Source organism: Cercospora beticola, chromosome 7 (genome assembly GCF_033473495.1).
Source record: "Cercospora beticola chromosome 7, complete sequence".
NCBI classification, from domain to species: Eukaryota; Fungi; Ascomycota; class Dothideomycetes; order Mycosphaerellales; family Mycosphaerellaceae; genus Cercospora; species Cercospora beticola.
The window spans coordinates 1,461,253-1,478,824 of NC_088941.1; the positions used below are offsets into that span (position 1 = coordinate 1,461,253).

The following is a 17,572-nucleotide window of genomic DNA, read 5'->3' on the forward strand; positions in this document are numbered from 1 at the left end:
AACTATGCATGAACGGACGGCACCGTATCTTGGACAGCCGTTGGCCAGAGCCCGCTCATCGACGGTTCGCACGCGACACGCGACTGCGACTTCCCGCTTCACGCCTACAGCAGTTCGACGGCAATGATAAGAATTCGAGGTCTTCTGCAGCTGCGAGTAAGTGAATCCAGTGGGCTATACCACAAAAACACGCTAAGCGGTACGCTAGTCTAAAATTACCGGAGTCGCAGCTGCCGCACCGTAACCTTAACATCTGCACGAGGCGCTCGACGAGAGTCGTGGACAGGTTCGAAATAGTGCCGCCATCAACTTTCTAGAGAAGCTTGGAACTGTATACCTTCAAGCTGCTGCCCTCCACCAAAATCCACTCATTGCTGCCTTGATGGCGTTGCTCGCGACTTCGCCGTAGTGGTTACCCGATAACGTCACTGCATATCGAGTGAACGACGGAGCGCTGTCCGAACTACCGACGAGAACCCCCGCATGCGAGGTAAACACGCTCATGGCCGCCACTGAAGTGAGGACTTGGGCGCTGGAAGATGTCTCAAACCCACTCAGGCTTCATCCGCCTTCGCCAACACACACTCGGACTTCTGAAGGACGCATCGACAGCATCATCAACAGCTACGCCATGGATCGACCTTCGAGTGACCAGTGGGACTCAGATAGCAGCGTCAGCTCCTTCATCGACGACAGATGTCCAACCGAATGGGAACATCCACTTTCTGCAACATCTGCGCAGCCACACCATTCGAGTCCTTGGCCAGAAGCCATATATGGAGCTCGCCCGATCGATCCTCACAACCTCACCGACGAGTCTAGAATCCTTCCAGCCGGTGTAGCAGAAAGATTCGCCACGAGAGAGCTCAACGCATTGCGAACTCCTGCCTTGACTGCCCTCCCACAGTCGCCAGAGTCGCCAGCCGACGATGCCCCTCGTCCTGTCAAGCCGAAAGCTCTGGATGCGACCTTGTTGAGAAAGCTATTTCGCGCTACTATCGACGAGAAGCGTCGAGTTGACGAGGCCAGGCGGCAGACAGCACAAGACATCAATGCCAAGGTTGCAAGCAAAGCCGGCGCGGAAGCTCGCAACCGGAGAGCAGTCGAACAGGTGGCGCCAATTCTCCCCGAGGAGCACGAGGTTCTTCGTGGTATCAAGCAAAGCCTCGACGACCACAACCAAAACGCTGGGTCAGAACAGGCGCCTCCGGTTTCTGAAACACGCTCCGAAGATGCCAAGCAACGGGTGCAACAGGACCCGACACGTGCTGTAGCTTCTTCCGATCCTCCACCCTTGAAGCTATCGGGCAGAAAATTAAGCTTCGATAGACCTCGCCTTCTTCGTGGTGGAAGCAAGAATGAACATGAAGCAGAGACAGATGGGTTTCTCAAAGCGCCAGCATTCGGGTCCGGAGCGAGCAAGGCACGTGCACTTTCGTCGACAAAAGAGGAAGGTCAGGTGCGGGATAGGACAAGAGGCTCGGTAGATCTGATCGCCAGTCGTCCCAATAAGCCGGTAGCACGAGACGCACGTACGAAGAATCGAGAGTCCGGACTTGAGGCCCTACAGGACTTCCTCCGGTATACTGGTCCTACCGATCACAAATCCACACTTGCAAGCAAGAAGAAGGCCAGCAAGCTCATAAAGCATCAAAAGAAAGAGAAGCCCATAGTGGCGCATCACGAATTGCGTCGCAAGCGATCTGTAGCAGCTGCAGCTGAAATACTTTTGACACCCACGGATGAACCTGTACCACAACTCCCATCGATCTCGCAATCGACTTCCCCACGATCATCTGGCAAGGTCGATCGCTCCGAACGACAGCATGACAGGGAGTCAAGATCTTCGAAGCGCTTCGCCGACCGCGCTCGTTTGCAAGCGGAAGTCGAGTCCGCTCGATCAAACAATTCTTCACAGGTATCCGCCGCACCCATCGAACGCCCATCAGTCCAATATACAAGGAGCGTCTCAGTCGACATCGTGCGAACAGTGGCCAAGACACCATCGGGTCGCAGCACCTCAAGACCACCCTCGTCGCACAAGAGGAGACCTTCGGGCTTCTATGGAGGGTCACCAGAGGAGAGAGAGCAATCGGAGAAGGAGTTCGGCGAGATTGAGATGGCTTGGACGGCACCAGCCCCTGAGGCAGCGACTATAGCGTCTGCATCCAAGCACAGCGTTGAACACGCGGATGAGGCACCTGCAGTGGTGCCCACAGTCAATATCCGGCCCGCATCTTCAACAAAGGATTCCTCGAAAGGCTCTACCAGGCAACCCACCCCCAAATTAGCGTTGAAGATTCCGGAGACCAACTCTGCCCCCGTGGAATGGGAAGAGGTGTCTTTTGCTCAAAACGTTGTCTATCAGACACTTACACCAGTCAGCGCGTCAAAGGTGACCATTCCTAAGTCTGCCGGGTCGAAGTCGCCGTCGATCAGAAACTTCGAGCCTATCGTCGAGGAGTTCGACTTGGAGGATCTCGAACGCCAGAGGCATGCGAGGAAGCGTACTGGTTCGGATCTCACCGAAGAGGAGGGCAGTCGCTCATCTGCCGTCGAAAAGCCGCCAATGGAGCGCAAAGATTCCAAATCGCCATCTGACGTGTTGTGGCCCGAGGACGAGTGTGTCTGGGATAAAACTCCTTCTGTCAGGAACGACTCCAACTGGTTCCGAGACTGGAAGTCAACCACGCCTCAAGCATTTGAGTTCGAAGTCATGAACCGCGGCCAGTCAAAGGTACCGCCACGCCGGACTCCGCAAGCTGCGTCGCACGAAATCCAGAGTATTGTTGACGGATGGATCGAAGCCGCGCAAGAGAACCGCACCCTGAAGTTTGCAGCTGCCAAGCAAGTCATGCGGGCTCCACGTTCACCATGCATGTCACCAGCAAGCAGTGGACAAGCTGCTAGACCAGGAACCTCCCTTGGCTTCCGTGGGAACGAAGGTGACGAAGGCGCCAGGTCTCGGCGCGCAGAAAGTCCCATGGAGACTCGCGGCAGAAGCAAAGACTCGAAGTCTATCACAGCCTCTGGTCAACTGAGGCGCTTGCCTTCTAGAAAGAGAAAGAGCCGTTCGATGGCTCCGACCAGGACATCCGCCGCTGTGACGGGTGGCACATTCGAAGAAGTCGGCCAGGGCGCTACCACAGGCACCGACACCAAGGCCAATGCGTGGGCAGCTGCTAGTGCTCGCAGCACCAGGATTCCAATCAAAACCATGAGCTTCAAGTCTGTGTCGCGTAACCGTGCCACCAGCCATGCCTCCAGTCGTCCTCAGAGCACAGCAGCAAGTGCGAGATCGACAATGTTCCCTTCGCCTGGCACGCCTTCGGTACGGGCGTCGCAGGGTTGGACATATCCACAAGAGCAAATTATAGAGCAGTGGCCGGAAGCGCAGGGTCGTACCTCTGACACGAATTTGTCAGAGCAAGCTAGAAGGCGACCATCGTTGGCATCGACCCATCAAAGCCGCAAGAGTCAAGGCCCCTCGATGCACAGCTATCATTCTAGGAAGTCAAGTGCTGCATCGCACCACTCTTCCACCACTTCGTATCCTCGATCAGTGCGGGCCGGAGATGACGGCAATCCAGGCAGCGCGCAGCATTCTCCATCTGTGAAGCAGGCAGACGAGCCACCGCTACCGCCGCTTCCTGACTCACCGCTGAGCCGCAAGAACTACAGGCAGGCAAAGCCGGAGCTGACAATATTCGCTGGCAAAGGTTGGATCTCACCACATCCGCTCAGCCGCTCATCCACCGAATATGCCTCCTCGCCTCAGTCCAGAATCATGCTGCCAAGCGAAGCGTTTCCAACAGGTGCTACCATGTCATATGAGGAGTGGAAGCAAATGCAAGAACATGGATTACGTCTCCGCCACAATCACTCGATCACGGAGAGCAGCAGGACACAAAATGGCCTTTACCATGACGACCGGTATCGCCATGCCGCTTGGGAGGGCCGCGAATTCCCACGGACGAGCTCACATCGGTCAGAGCGATCTTCGCGACAAGGAGAGTCAAAAGAGTTTGTGAACTCAAACTTAGCCCCGCCTGAGGCCCAGCAAAGTCAAGGCAGTGGTGTATCGTTCATTACAGGCTCAGCCAAGTCTTCACGACATCAGCGCTCGAACTCGGCGTAGTACTCCGAGCAGAAAGCTGAGAGTCGCGACACCCAAGCGGGAAGCGGTAGAAGTGGCCGCAGCAAGTTGAGTCAGAAGCAGCGCGTTGCAAGCGAGTCTGGGAAGCAGTCGAGTCAGGGCCCGAAATTCGAGGAGTCTCGGACTTCACGACACAGCGGGCGAGGTACGGACAGCTCATCTGGTCGCAAACACCGCAGACGGAGTCATCGATCCGAGCGCACTGCCTCCGGTACTCATCACTCGCGACGCAGCGAGCGCTCTGGGCATACGGAAGACTCATCCGGCACCCCTCGCTCGCGACACACGCGACACAGTGAGCGCAGCGGTGAGAAGGTCCTATCTTCCCGCAGCAAGCTTAGTTCGGAGATCGAGAAGGAATGGGACGAGACCGAGCGAGGCAATGCTGGGATCGCGCGCAGGAGCGAGCATAGCAACCCATCTTCACGCAGCAAACGCAGTGCAAAGATCGAGCAAGGGTGGGACGATGCCGAATGTGGGTACGCTGGTGGTTACTACATCCCGCCTCAGTACGACCCAAAGTTTGCAAAGAGACGATCTCCCTCGGCGTGGTGAATTGTTTGATCTGATGAAGTGGGAATAGACGATAAAAAGAAGGGAGGTCTAGTTTACTGTCGAGCATTTTCTTTGTATCAAGCGGGCGAGCGATTGAGCGTTACCAACGGCCTCTGAAGGTTTCATTATGACCCGTTTCTTTACGAGCTCTCTCAGTCGCTACATTACCAGATAGATGGCAGGACATTGTAGAATATAATGTAATTACAAAACTCAGTCTCTAATGCGACGTTCGAAGGCCTGCCTCATCTATCTACATCCCCGTTTAAAGGTCGCTCGTCGAAAGCAGGATTCAACACCTTTCCGAGAGACGGTACCTCACGTGTATGTTGTATAGGGCAGAGGTACAAGGATTGAAGAAGTCCTCGCGTCCTCTTGGAAGGGTCCACGGCAAAGGCCGAATTTCTGTATTGCTATTCAACGGTAGGCGGATAAGTGTCGCGTTTGCAACGCGTACAGGTAAGCCAAGGAGCGTGGCACGGAGAGCGAAGCTGGGCAAAGCGGAAGAGCTGAGTGGCTCTCCCCAAAATTGACTTGCTGGCTCTCACTTGCCATCACTCATCAGCCCGAGCGGGCTATATGAGGGCAGACCGGCAAACGATGGTGAGACTTGCTGGGGATGGGTTTAGGTTATTCTGCTGAAGAGCAATAAGAAATAGGACAGGTAGCTGGAGACAAGGCGGTCTGTGCTTATCATCGTCAGCGCCAGAAATGGAAAGCTTTGTGAGACATGTGACAGGCGGGAGGTGGGAGGTTTCGTCGGCTGTGAATGCCGCATTCCGGGGGCTGCGAAAGCGGTGGTGAATGGGTGAAGGATGAGGAGGTACTCTCTCGCCGCTCGAGGAGGCGCTGTTGGTCTGTGAACGTGTAGAGCGGCTCTGCTGGATGGTGCGACTGGTTTGAGTGTCTTCGTAGCCCGTTTCAGCGCACGCGACGAGGCGCGCTTGAGGATTTTATGCTTCGGGGCTAAGCGGGCTTCCCGTGTTTCAGGAGAAAGTGCGAGGGGCGGCAGGGCTCAAAGCGCGCTCAGACAGACTCCACGACCCTGCGCTGCGCTACCGACGTGCAGCTGTGCGTTTGCTGCTGTTCACATACAATCCAGCGGGCATCGCCTTCTCGCACCCGCATACCACATTCCACTCTCCCTGCAGCGACCCAGTACCTCTCTGTCACCGTCACTGTCACTACCACCAGCACCGCCTACCTCCACCGCTCCGCCGCTGCTGCACGTCAACTTCCGCTCCGCCCCCACCTGCATCGCTGGCCGCAGCCTCGGGCCCACCACCGCAGCCATGGGCTTCCTCAAGCACTTTCGCTCCAAATCTCGCCTGAAGCAGGACAGCCCGCCACGACCCAACTATGCCAACTACCCTTCCTCGCCGCCGCTCCCTCGACACATGGGCCGCGACCTGACGAAACGACTCCCCGAGAAGGTGCTTACTAACATCTTCTCCTATGTGTGCCCCCACACCCAAGACTACACCTACGAGCAATGCGAGCAATCTCAAATTGGCGATGGCTGCATGCTCTGCGATCTCCGAGACCTCGCACACTGTGCTCAGACATGTAGGAAGTGGTACGCTTCAGCACAGCAGCAACTCTACACCAGCGTACGCATCGATGCAGTGCACTATTGTGAACTCGAAGACATACTGGCAGACAAGCGAAAGAAGGCGGCGAAGGGGCATTTCCGAAACAAGAGTGCGGTAGAGCCTGTCGAGATACCCAACATCAGATTGTCATTGCTATGTCGAACAGTTCGAGAGCAATCGAACTTGGCGACGCAGACATTGTTCCTCAAAATTCCCTACATGACACGCGAGACTGCGAAAGGAGACCTTGCACGGACTGTGGCTGCCATGCCGAACCTGAGATACGTCGACTTGCCAGATGGGTTCTACAGCGGCGATCCGACATGCTTGGGACTCAGGCAAGAACTGCAAGCGCGCTGTCCAGACATCCGAAAAATGATATACCGGGGCGGCTCAGAGGATGCACTGGAACTGCTCGCACACAGACATTGGCAGGCCATTGAGACGTTGGAACTTACAGGACTTTCCTTGGAACCGGCTACCCTGCGTATTGTGCTCGGCAGTCTACCAACTTTGAACGACCTAACTCTTGCAGATATGCCTTGGGTGGACGACAGCATGTTCCATCCAGCTCCTGGCCAACTTCCTGATTTTCCAGCAGTTCAGCGCTTGAAGTTGAAACACATTCCGAAAGTCACTGCCGAAGGTTTGGATTCTTGGTTGGAAGCACCGCATATTCGGGAAATGCTCTTCTCACTAAGTTTGGAAAACACTGGCATCACTGTACAAGATCTGCATCAAGTGCTGTGGAACGCCAGCCACTTGTCACATTTGTCCATTGTTGAGACAGTAGCAAAGTCGCTGTCTTTGGCTGCACAGCAACTTCCCGCGCTTTCGTCGATCTCGCTGCAGACGCTGCATTTCGAAATCAGCAGCGCTGAAGACATCCACGGCCTGCAGAAACCCGCTGAGTCGTATTACGCATACCTGGCATCCTCCCTTCATCAGAACTCTCTTCCTGCGCTTACCACACTCTACGTTCGAGATCAGACCTTCCCCGAATTGCTCCTCCTTCCTCCACTACCGATGGGCTTCGGTAGCCCTGACTCAAAGAAGAATCTTGCACAATTACAAGGCGGCGGCTTTAACCAAACTCTCGAGGTCTTCTCTAAGGGCATGGACGAGCTGGAATGGGTCTTCACATCCATTACTCCACAGAACAACCCCTCAGATAAACGCAGCAGTGTCATTGCTTCAGGCGGCAGACCCCTGAGCGCATACAGCGCAGGTCGGGGTCTTGGACCTCAATGGGCACAGGGCGGTTTTGGTGGCGAGGCTCGCAAATCCGTCATTGTAGGAAACGGCTTCGGCGGTTTCCTTGCTGTGCCACAAGAGGAGGCTCCGCGACCTACGACTTCGGACGGCAGTGGGCACCGGGGTTCGAGGTTCGGCAGCTTCGGCGGAGGGAAGTCCGATCGGAGTAGTTTCTTCATGGCTCCTCCGAAGATCTTCGGCGATAGCGCTCATCAACGGAGAGGAAGTAAGCAAGATTTGTGGCGATGAGAGACTAATCGCTTTATGTGTTGGACTGGGCATTTTGTGAATTGGGATTTGGAAATGCTGTACGTTGGGGCATGGGCGGATGGATGCTTGTCTGCATCTCCCCAGGACGGATTGACTACTAGAGGTAATGCGAGCCGGTATTGCTTGCCTTTGGGATATGTGTGGGAGCTGGAATCTGGTGATTGGGTGGATACTTTATGCATGCGCGATGGGAGGCTTTAATGGTGTTTGCGGTGTTTTCTCACGAAGGAAGAGGAAAGGCATACACACCGACACGATCGTTGGGGGCTTATTCCACAACAATGAGCATCCTGAAATTTTCTTTAAATGTACTATCAAATGGATACCCGCGAGAAGACTGGTCTCTGGGAGGAATGGAGGAGGCATAGAATTAGCATCATATTATCGGCTTCGGAAGGTAGTAATGTATCATACCGATGTTCGATGTCAGACCGGATTTCGATGTCTCTGCAGTGCTGATTCAACTCCAGCAACGATCAGTGCCTCTTTGCCCAACGCCCTCACTCTCGTCACTCGAAGACGTCGCGACGCCATCCTACTCTCACCTTACAACTACCCAGCCACCTCAAACCACATACTGAACACAACCCTTCATATCGATACCGTCCACGACGTCGAGATCACTAGCATCAGCTCTACAAGACGCACCGGACGCTCCCGGTCCTCCTATCACTCAGTATCTACAGAGAAGGCCAAAACCAAGAAGAAGAGATTGTGTAAACGTGAGTACAAGCATCACGGCGGCTTAATCTTTTGCTTCCAGCAGCAAACCTCAAAACTGCGCTCCCTAACATCCAACAGCGTTCGATCTCATGTCAAATACCAGGCGGAGGGACGCAGTAAAGGGTACCATGCTTCTGCTGGAAGTATTATGTCAATGCTCGCAAGGCTACACAAGACGCCTCGAGCGACCAAGCTGACATTAGCGGCCGACATCTGGACGACTGTGTCAAGCATGGCAAGAAACAACAAGCATATTCATACGAAGTGCGTAGCATGTGTATAGAGCTCTTCGAGAACAACAGAGTGTACATTAACCTGACTCACGTCTTCACACCCGTTCCTGTTTAAACGCTCGATCGGGCGTGATCTCAGGTCGACAGAGAACATGACGAACGCAATTTCGAAGATAGAGTGCTGCTCCGACCCAGCGCGCGAGAGTGATCTCGACCACGACACAGAGCACCCCTCCGATGTGCAGCTCGAGAAGAAGACTCTGGAAGAGCTGTGGCTCGACAAGATCCACAGCGTTGTCAACATCGACTCTCCCGAGTGATATATCAATGCCGACTTCAAGATCGTGCCCGCCGAACGCGAGAAGCTGGAGAGTATAGCACTCGCTTGCCCGTTATCATTCCCACCTGAGGTCGAAGAGCTGCTCAACTCCGCCAACGCCCCGATGCATACCCATTTCTTTGCTCTGCCGTCAACCCAGAAGGGCACATGGTGTGTGTATATTATCATTTTCGAGATGCCTGGCAGACAGCCCAAGCTATACATTGGCTCAGGCACGCCGGAGTCGGTCGGCATGCTGGGACGCACACAACAATATCATCCCGACAACTACGCTACTCTGCAGCGTTTCGTACGTTCGGCTTTCGAGGAAGGCTTCACCATCTCGTACATTGGCACTTTGTGCTATACGCTAGTTCCAAGACCTGGGATCCGTCCACGATCGAGAGGACTCGTGAAGGCTGCAGAGGCGGTATTGTCTGTCGAGTTCAATGCTATTATACCACATCCAACAACCGATCACTTCGTAAAGCACCTTATGCGCTAGGAGCGAGACGCGACACGCTGGGATCCTTTGTGCTCCCATTCGCCTTTTGAGGAAAGGATCGAGGGCGATCTAGAGCTCACCAAAGAAGAGCTCGAGCTTGCTGCACGAGTACGAGCAGATCAGAAGCGCACGCTGGATCGTGAATATGTACGAGATCTTACTCGTGTCTCCGCCAAACCACCCGTCAGAACGCTGACAGATCTCCAACTGGGTCCTAGGGTCGCAAGCAAAGGCACTCAGAGGCACCGAACATCCGTCGCGTGTGGCGGAGTTTCACTTGCTCTTGCTCCGTCTAACCACTCAAAACTACACTCCCAGGCCTTTGGCAAGTCACCAAGGAGCACGAATCAGCACTGCAGAGACACCAAAATCTGGTCTAACATCGGACATCGTTGTGATAAATACTACCTTTACAAGCCGGTGAGACAATGCCAATTTTGTACTCCCCTCCCTTATTCTCCAACCAGCTCTCTAGTCTCTTTCCACTCCATGGTGAACAGCCAGGAACACCACGCTGTCACGAACACACCACTTGCAGCCACGTCCGGTCCCGAGTACAGCATGCTCAAGTCTTGAAACCACACTGCGCACGGCTCTGACTCTTGCATCGGAAGGCTGACAGTCTTTGGTGTCGATGTATTTGCGCTTGCCTTGTGCCGACTGCTGCAGCGTAGGCTATTCTCCCTCCTCTCCCGTCCAGTTGTCGCAACGCTAGGCAAAGCTTTCGACGTCTTCATCTGTCTGGTCGGCAAAGCAATATCGCTCGATGGCATCCGAAATGGTGGATTGCCGTCCTGGTCGACGAGCTCCTGACAGTAAATCATGAGTGACTCGTTGATAAAGCAGTACCTGTGCATGGTATCGACTTTCCGTCGGAAGTCAGGATCACTCTCTACTCGAGCGGAGATTCGAGTTTTGCTCGCACTTCTTGAAGCTATACCACCACCATGCGAGCCATTGCACACGTTCGGTAGCGTTGACCAGATGATTTCAGCAGAAGCATGTCGCCGTCTCTGCGTCTCTCCACCTGGTCCTACGGAGCACAAAGGGTGCCATTCGCGTAGCAGCCAGCATAGTCTTGAACTCCGACAGTGGAAGCAAAATGCCGAGACTGGGTCACTCAGAACATAGTCGGGGTTCCATACCTGGAAGAGGACGACATCATGGATGAAAGCGATGCTGGCGAAGCTGTGTAAGTGCTTGTCAGAAGATTCCGAGCTGTCCAGGATCAAGAAAATGTTGCCTCCAACTGGTTGCCGAGGCCGGAGATGCTCAGCAATTCACCTGCGCAGAGATCTCCGTCGTCGCAGATGGGACATCCGGCCAAGGGAGAGCCGCGTAGTCCGACATCCCGGCAAAGCAACCTGTAATTGCTGAGCAGCCATAGCGTGTTGTCGATAGGAAATCTGGGCGGTCGGCTATGGTCGAGAAAAGCTCATCTAACATTAGGACGATGCAGCGCATTCATTCTAGCAAGCTGCATGTCAGCTCTCCTGCCATACGACGTTTCATGAGGACCTCTTCTCCCCACAACAGCCAGAGGGGTCGTTTCCGGATGAGACTTTGCTCCGGATAGGCGGCTGCTTTCTTGAAGTCGCTGTGGACTGCATCGAGAATAGATGTGTCGTTCACCAGCCTTCTGACTGTAGAGCTCTTGAACACGGCCGCAGTTTGTGAGTCTTGACAAGACCTTGTTGTCTGCGCGTTCGATAGTTTGCAGAACTTCGTTGAATGTGCATCGAATCAGCCGAGCCTTCGTCGCATATTTCGAAGCTGTAAATACCCGCAATAGCAAGTCCTGTAACCGACACGAATCCAACGACGTTCGCGACCCGCTGCGCGCGAGCGGCATAAGCGGAATGTTTCAGAAAGAACTACACGTCCCATTAGCTAAGTTCGAACGATACTTTGCATCATAACTCACCTCCGCCACAGAAGTAGCTACTATATCCACAATGATGTTCGGTTTCCTGTCGTGTCGACGGCAGCGGTCACCGGAAACTCCTCGAGCGAAATAGTACGCAATTTTGATTGAGGGCGATAAGTTCCCGCAGGTCCCGTGCACACTTAAATGCAAGGCGGTGACGGCTTATGACTTCGAGAAGAGTGCATCACTCTTCGACATAGACATACTCTGTGACCGGCGTAGTTTCCAGTGCTCGGCCTGAGCCATCCGTGACTTCCAGAGACTGACCAACAAGTGAAATCTTTCCGAGTTGACTGAGAACAATTACCCTGTCGATCGAGTCCGTGAACAGCGTTGGAACGTGGTCGCTCGGCAAATAGCCTGGTGTTCCTGGAACTCACCTACACCCTGACTAAACGTTCTCTGAATGATTCCGTTCGCTGGCATCCAAATCGTTTGGATACTAGTGAGCGTTGGCCAGAGCGTTCAACCAGAAAGTGGCATTGTTCTCTGTGCTCTCTGCTGGGCATAATCCGTCGACGCTTGAGCGAGTCGGAGATTCGTACTCACCGTATCTTTTCTGATACCAGAAGTAAGCATCGCCCACACCTTCTCTCACAGGACTTCAGTTTGCTGGTGTGGGAGGCAGTGCGATATCTGGAGGCATCAGCAAGAAATGGCTGCCAGAAGCACTCATCATTTTGACGTTTCTCTGCTGAACTTGAAGCGTCAGTATCGAGGTCAGTCAAACTCGTTGAGGCATTGTAATGTACTTACCACCAGAGGCATGCAGCACTTTCCCTGTTCTCTGCCTAACTCCGCCTCATCAGTATGGAACCCAGCTTTATATCTGTTGGCATTGAGACGAGCCTGTAGTCAGAAGCACATATCATCGGCAATTCCCATTTTTTAGTATCCTATGAAACTGAGGACGCCCGCCTGCTCCAGGGTATCGCTTGGCGTTAATGCAGTGAAGGGAAGGACTAAAGTACAAGTGAAGAAGACACGACTTTTTCCGCTCATGATTTGTAGAATGCCAGCCGCTTCTTCTGCTTCTTCTCCTTGCGCGCCTCATTGAATGCCTTCACTTCGGCCTTGCTGAGCTTCTTGTTCTTGCGCTCTTCCTTGAGCGACTTGCCCTCGTGGGCGTTGGCGGCGGCGTCGACGTCGAAGAACGCGTTCATCTGCCTGCCACTCTTTGCGAAGTCGTTGTGGCGGTCGGCGGAGAGATGTGATGGTTGAGCGCTGCCCGTGCGCGCGTTGAGGGCCATGATGGAGCTGTAGTCGGCGCTTCCAGTGCCTGGTGCTGCGGCTGCGGCGCCGTAGGTGGTGGCGCCGCTTTGTTCTGCTAGGCGCTGCTCGGTGTACTTGGCGTAGTCGGCGTTTGGGTCGTAGTCGCCGTGGATTCTTGGATTGTACCGCAGTGGATGTGTTTCTGCAGATTTTTGCGCGGCATTCGGCTCTGTTGTTGCGTTAGTTGGCGCAGCGTGTGAGAATCTACCAGAGAACTTACGCTCAGCGCCTGGTGGGTATTGCAAACCCACTGGGTCTGGACCGCCCAGCTCGGTGTTGTAGAGCCAATATGGCTCTGATGGCTCTGTCCAGCTTGATTCGCCGGACTTCGTGTTGGTGAAGTAGTGGGTGGGAATGCCCTCACCCTGCGAGGGGTTCTCGCATTTGTACCAAAAGTACTTCTCTCGCAGCTTCTGGTATCCGTCAGTCGCCATGTTTGCTGACGTGTTGGCGTGGTGGTGCTAATGAAGTGCGAGATAAAGGAAGAAAGGGTGGTGGGTGGTGGGTTGAGCAAAATCGCCAGAGTCAAACATGCAGGGTCCGTGCGAGCTGGCGGGATGCTTCGGTGAGCTGTAGTAGCAGCACCAACAGGCTTCCCTCTGGAATCAATGCCAAAGCTCAGGCAAACGCAAATCCGATACAACATCCAGCAGCGACTGCTCGACAGCGGAGCCTCCGAAGAGCGCGAGGCAGAAATGGCCGTCCCGTGCACCAATCCTCTCCTCCATCGAGCACTCGGAGAACATCAGCGCCGTCATGAGCCATCGAGGGCTGTTCCCAGCAACCCACATGGCACAAGATGCTTTGAGCACAGCTTGCGTCCAAGCCGGCCACCAGAGATACGATCGCACCAAGTACGCCTGGGGCAGAGCTGGTGGAGCGGATTGGCTGCGCGGAGGCGCGGAGGAGGCCTGGACAATTGCAATGGGCCTTTTGGAGGGAAGGATACAGCATTACCAGAGGGTATGCGACCAGTGCAAATGCCAGATGGGAAGGAGATGAGGAAGAGCGTGCAGCGCCTCTCACTTACTCGGTCTGCCGACGTTTCGTCGTGCGTCTCGCCAGCGACTATTTCCTCACCCTCCTGTTCTTTTTCCTGGGCCTACCGCAAGTTAGCACACCCTGAATGGACAAGATCTGTACATTATGCTGTAGCGCGGAAGAATGCGCCTAGCACAGGTCCACGTGCGAAGGCCTGACAATACACGCGCCACAGCAAGCGGGCGGACAGCTCGGATCGTCTTGACATGCATCAACGGCGATCACATGGCCCGTCTAAAGCGATATGATGTGGCCAGAGTTCCTTTCTCCATGTCTTGAGAGTTCCTGAACTCACCTGCTCAGCCTCTTCAGCTTGGTCTGCATTTTCGACCAACTTTTTCGGCTGATCTGTAGACTCTGTTGGATCTTGAGCAGCAGTATCTGCTACCTGAGCAGCTCCTTTTATCCGAAAGTCCTCTTCTTGCGACATAATGCAACTTCAGCTCGATGCAGGTATGCGTGCTCTCGGGAAGTGTGCAGGTCGAAAGCATGCAAAGAGGAGTGAAGTTGGGACGAATCCAGCCAAGACCTCAACCGAAAGGCAGCCACAAGTCGGGGACCCGCAGCGACCCAGATCCGCAAGATGAATTCCAAGCGCAGGCACGGGCAGGGTATCTTCTCAAATTCGTCATGGAGGTCTCAAATTCCATTGACCGGAACGATGACACGGCAAAAAGCGCCGTCAGCTTCCATAAGTGATTGAATGCGACAATGGCCTGCCTTGCATTTCCGGTCGATTCTTGGCCAAGCTGGCTGCGCGAGGACCAGGCTTTTGCTGCTCCAGTGTCTCAGGAGCTGTATCACCATTGTGGGCGTCTCTGGCTTCTCTGTGCTACTGCACCTCTCGCGAGCATGTCGCTATGGCGCAGCCAGTGCTTGTAAAAGCATACACAGATGGCAAGAGGTCTACGGAGAGACCTGTGGCGAGGATCCACGATGCGCAAACACTGCCCCCAATCTCATCTTATGCTTTTGCGGACATTCTCCGGTCGGTCGACGGCAATCGGGACTTCCAGCTAGCTATCGATGGCATCGCAGAGATATGCGCAAAAACACGACTGAGTTTGGCTGACGAGTATGGATCTCATATGCCTCCTTTGGGCGAAATCACGGTTGCGAATGCCACCCTCCCAAGACCACAAATACCTCGACCAGGTATGCGCCGAGTTCTGACAAGCGTGCCGGAGGCAAGCTCTGGGAGCAGCGAAGGAAGCCGCAAGAGTACTCAGAAAAGAGCAAGTATATTCAGCTTTCGGAAGCGTCCGCAGCAGAAGCAGGATAGCAGGCCGATGCGACGGATCCGTATCAGCAGTATGGGCAGGAGCATACCCGTCGGCACCACGACGGCGATGGCTGGGGAAGTCATTCTGCCCGACGACCTCACACGCAGCTCATCGGAGGCTACCGTGGTGACCGTTGTTCCTTTGCGACCCGGTTCCCGACAGCGGGCAGGAAGCGCAGCACAATATAGCCTGCAGCGTCTCCTCGCCCATCGCTGAGATAGAGCGAGACCCCGAACCATGGACTGAGGCTGGAGGCCATGGCCGTCCCTCGTGGAAGGCTCGTTTGACAAGTCCGTGCTGAAGAGCCGACCAAGCCCTCCCGCCGTCGGTGTCCAGCTGCGACGCAGCATGCATTTTCCGAGACTCCTCTTGTAGTATTCCTCCATGTGTACCGCCTTCCACAGGCGTTTCGATGTATTGCGGACGCTGGCACTCAGGAAGTGCCTCGATGGTCAAGTGCTACCGCAGCGCGCACTTGACGGAAGGCCCGTGACATGCCTCCGAGGCGGCGACAGATATCTTCCAATGGCTGAAGTCAGAGGAAGAGGGCTGCTATTGCTTACCTGTGTTGGCTGAATTCTCGAATCCTCAAGGCTGTGGGCGACAGCATTCTGCTCGATCGGGTGGGCAGACATATCGGCTGCGGAGATGCAAGCTCAGGAGACGCTGAAGATCGAATGAGGTTGATATAGACGAGGTGTGTGGGATGAAGAACGGAGTGCGCTGGTAGTTGCGTGGATGTTGTGCGGTCACGGCGTTGGTGAGCGTAGATGGAGTTCAGTTTTGCAAGCCGGAGTGAGTAGCAACTTCCAAAGCACTTGCCGCCCACCACCAACACGAAACATTCACCTCGACAGAGTTTTGGACCACAACGGCGACCATCACATGGAAAGACCGACACTTACTGCACCGACAGATGAGATTGATGCACACTGAAGGGTGAAGAAAAGAAGTCCGTACTGCGCAGGCACACTATACCACGCCACGAGTCGCGCAGCTGGAATTCGTTATTGAGAATCATTGGAATCTGTCGGGCGCCTGCGCATCACAATCCAACGAGACTGATAACAAGGTGTGAAGCAGCATCTCGCAGTATATGACTTGCCAATGAGCTCCCATGGCTGCCACAGCCGGGCGCTGCGCATCACGCCGCAGCACGTCTTTCCCGAAGCTCACGATCCAACTCCTCTAACCGCCGCTCGCAGTCATCGCTCTCCAAAGCCTCCACCGTCGTCGACTCTCCGTGCACCAGCGATAGAATCAAGAACTTCGCACCCCTGTACCGGTCCTGATCCGTCGTCGACATCCGTTCGATCTTGTCGAAATGCTCGTCGTCCCGCGCATCATTGAGCGTAAACCTGATCACCTTCTCCAGCGATCGATCATTGAAAGAGGCCGTCCTGAGTGATTTCATGATATGCATCAGGTGCAGACAGCCAAGAGAGCCATATTCATCGTCCTCGCCCTCTGGCAAGCCATTCGAGGTGTCCGGGGGCTGAGCGGATATCCATGGCATTTGCACATGCAAGGACAGACTTCGAATTGAACGTAGCCGGGGACCCGCTTTGTTCTCGAGCCATTGGCACAGATCATGGTCGATATGATCTTCGTGGATGATGACCTCGAAGTCGTTGATAGCATAGTACATCAGCTCGGCTTCTTCGCGGATCGCCTTACAGGTAGACAGCAGACTTGGCTCGTTCCGTATCCTAGCTCCGTCGGGTTCGTACAGTGCATACTCGTAGCATAGATTGCGTAGTTCAGCGGGTAGCCGCTCGAAGAAGGATAACTGCATGGTTGTAGCTGCCGGGAAGCGATTGTTTGTGATGATGTTTCTATGTTTACATGAGATCTTCCAAGGTCGAAGTGTTATACTGCTAGGTCTGGCTTGTAATCCGTTGGTAAGCAGCAACTCGGTCGGTCCCCGGGTACTCGGCGCAGGAGCAACAAAGCTTTGCCATTGAGAGTGAACAAGGCTGAGCAGGGCTCTCAAAAACGGGTTGCACAATATATCGCGCACTTATGCCCTGCTACTACCAACTCTTCCGCCCTTCCGGCCTCTCCACCACGATGTTTGGAACTTGAACGTCATCCATTCCTGCCACGTCTTTTTGCCGAGCCGGCATGCAATGGGAACAGGTTCTGAGACCTCAGCCACAGAGTGGGGCTGCAGAACTCTATCATCGACAACAAGAAGCTCCGAATTGCCAATTCCATCGCAATCTTCAAAACATATACCGATGTCGATCAGAGAGTAGTTTCCGTATCTCTATACCAAAGATGACGTGCAGGAGACCGAGTGACAACGGAGCCACGACCGCAAACAACCCCGCCTTTCCAGTCCAAAGAGGCAAGACGATCCGCTACATGCCACTTCTCGCACACCAAGTCCGACGACAGTAGTAGATATATCATAAGCTGCGTTCGCAAAATGTAGGTCTA

The 17,572-nt window shown here is 54.4% G+C and overlaps 6 protein-coding genes across 6 annotated transcripts; 4 read left to right on the top strand and 2 right to left on the bottom strand.

Annotated features, from left to right (window-relative positions):
* Positions 1-502: 502 nt before the first annotated feature.
* Positions 503-4,138, top strand: RHO25_010822 (uncharacterized protein; the record flags this gene model as incomplete). The annotated part of the gene is made up of 1 exon (XM_023602293.2): positions 503-4,138. The coding sequence occupies one exon, from the start codon at positions 503-505 to the stop codon at positions 4,136-4,138; it is 3,636 nt and encodes a 1,211-aa protein (XP_023451188.1).
* Positions 4,139-6,003: 1,865 nt separating this feature from the next.
* On the top strand, positions 6,004-7,806 carry RHO25_010823 (uncharacterized protein; the record flags this gene model as incomplete). Its single annotated transcript, XM_023602292.2, has 1 exon — positions 6,004-7,806. One exon carries the CDS (start codon positions 6,004-6,006, stop codon positions 7,804-7,806), a length of 1,803 nt encoding a protein of 600 aa, XP_023450661.1.
* Positions 7,807-8,935: 1,129 nt separating this feature from the next.
* Positions 8,936-9,607, top strand: RHO25_010824 (uncharacterized protein; the record flags this gene model as incomplete). Its single annotated transcript, XM_065603329.1, has 2 exons — positions 8,936-9,076; positions 9,125-9,607. 2 exons carry the CDS (start codon positions 8,936-8,938, stop codon positions 9,605-9,607), a joined length of 624 nt encoding a protein of 207 aa, XP_065459401.1.
* Positions 9,608-12,532: 2,925 nt separating this feature from the next.
* On the bottom strand, positions 12,533-14,277 carry RHO25_010825 (uncharacterized protein; the record flags this gene model as incomplete). Its single annotated transcript, XM_023602291.2, has 4 exons — positions 12,533-12,975; positions 13,027-13,219; positions 13,837-13,908; positions 14,143-14,277. 4 exons carry the CDS (start codon positions 14,275-14,277, stop codon positions 12,533-12,535), a joined length of 843 nt encoding a protein of 280 aa, XP_023451197.1.
* A 430-nt stretch (positions 14,278-14,707) lies between these two features.
* On the top strand, positions 14,708-15,346 carry RHO25_010826 (uncharacterized protein; the record flags this gene model as incomplete). Its single annotated transcript, XM_023602290.2, has 1 exon — positions 14,708-15,346. One exon carries the CDS (start codon positions 14,708-14,710, stop codon positions 15,344-15,346), a length of 639 nt encoding a protein of 212 aa, XP_023451196.1.
* Positions 15,347-16,274: 928 nt separating this feature from the next.
* On the bottom strand, positions 16,275-16,925 carry RHO25_010827 (uncharacterized protein; the record flags this gene model as incomplete). Its single annotated transcript, XM_023602289.2, has 1 exon — positions 16,275-16,925. One exon carries the CDS (start codon positions 16,923-16,925, stop codon positions 16,275-16,277), a length of 651 nt encoding a protein of 216 aa, XP_023450680.1.
* Positions 16,926-17,572: the final 647 nt, after the last annotated feature.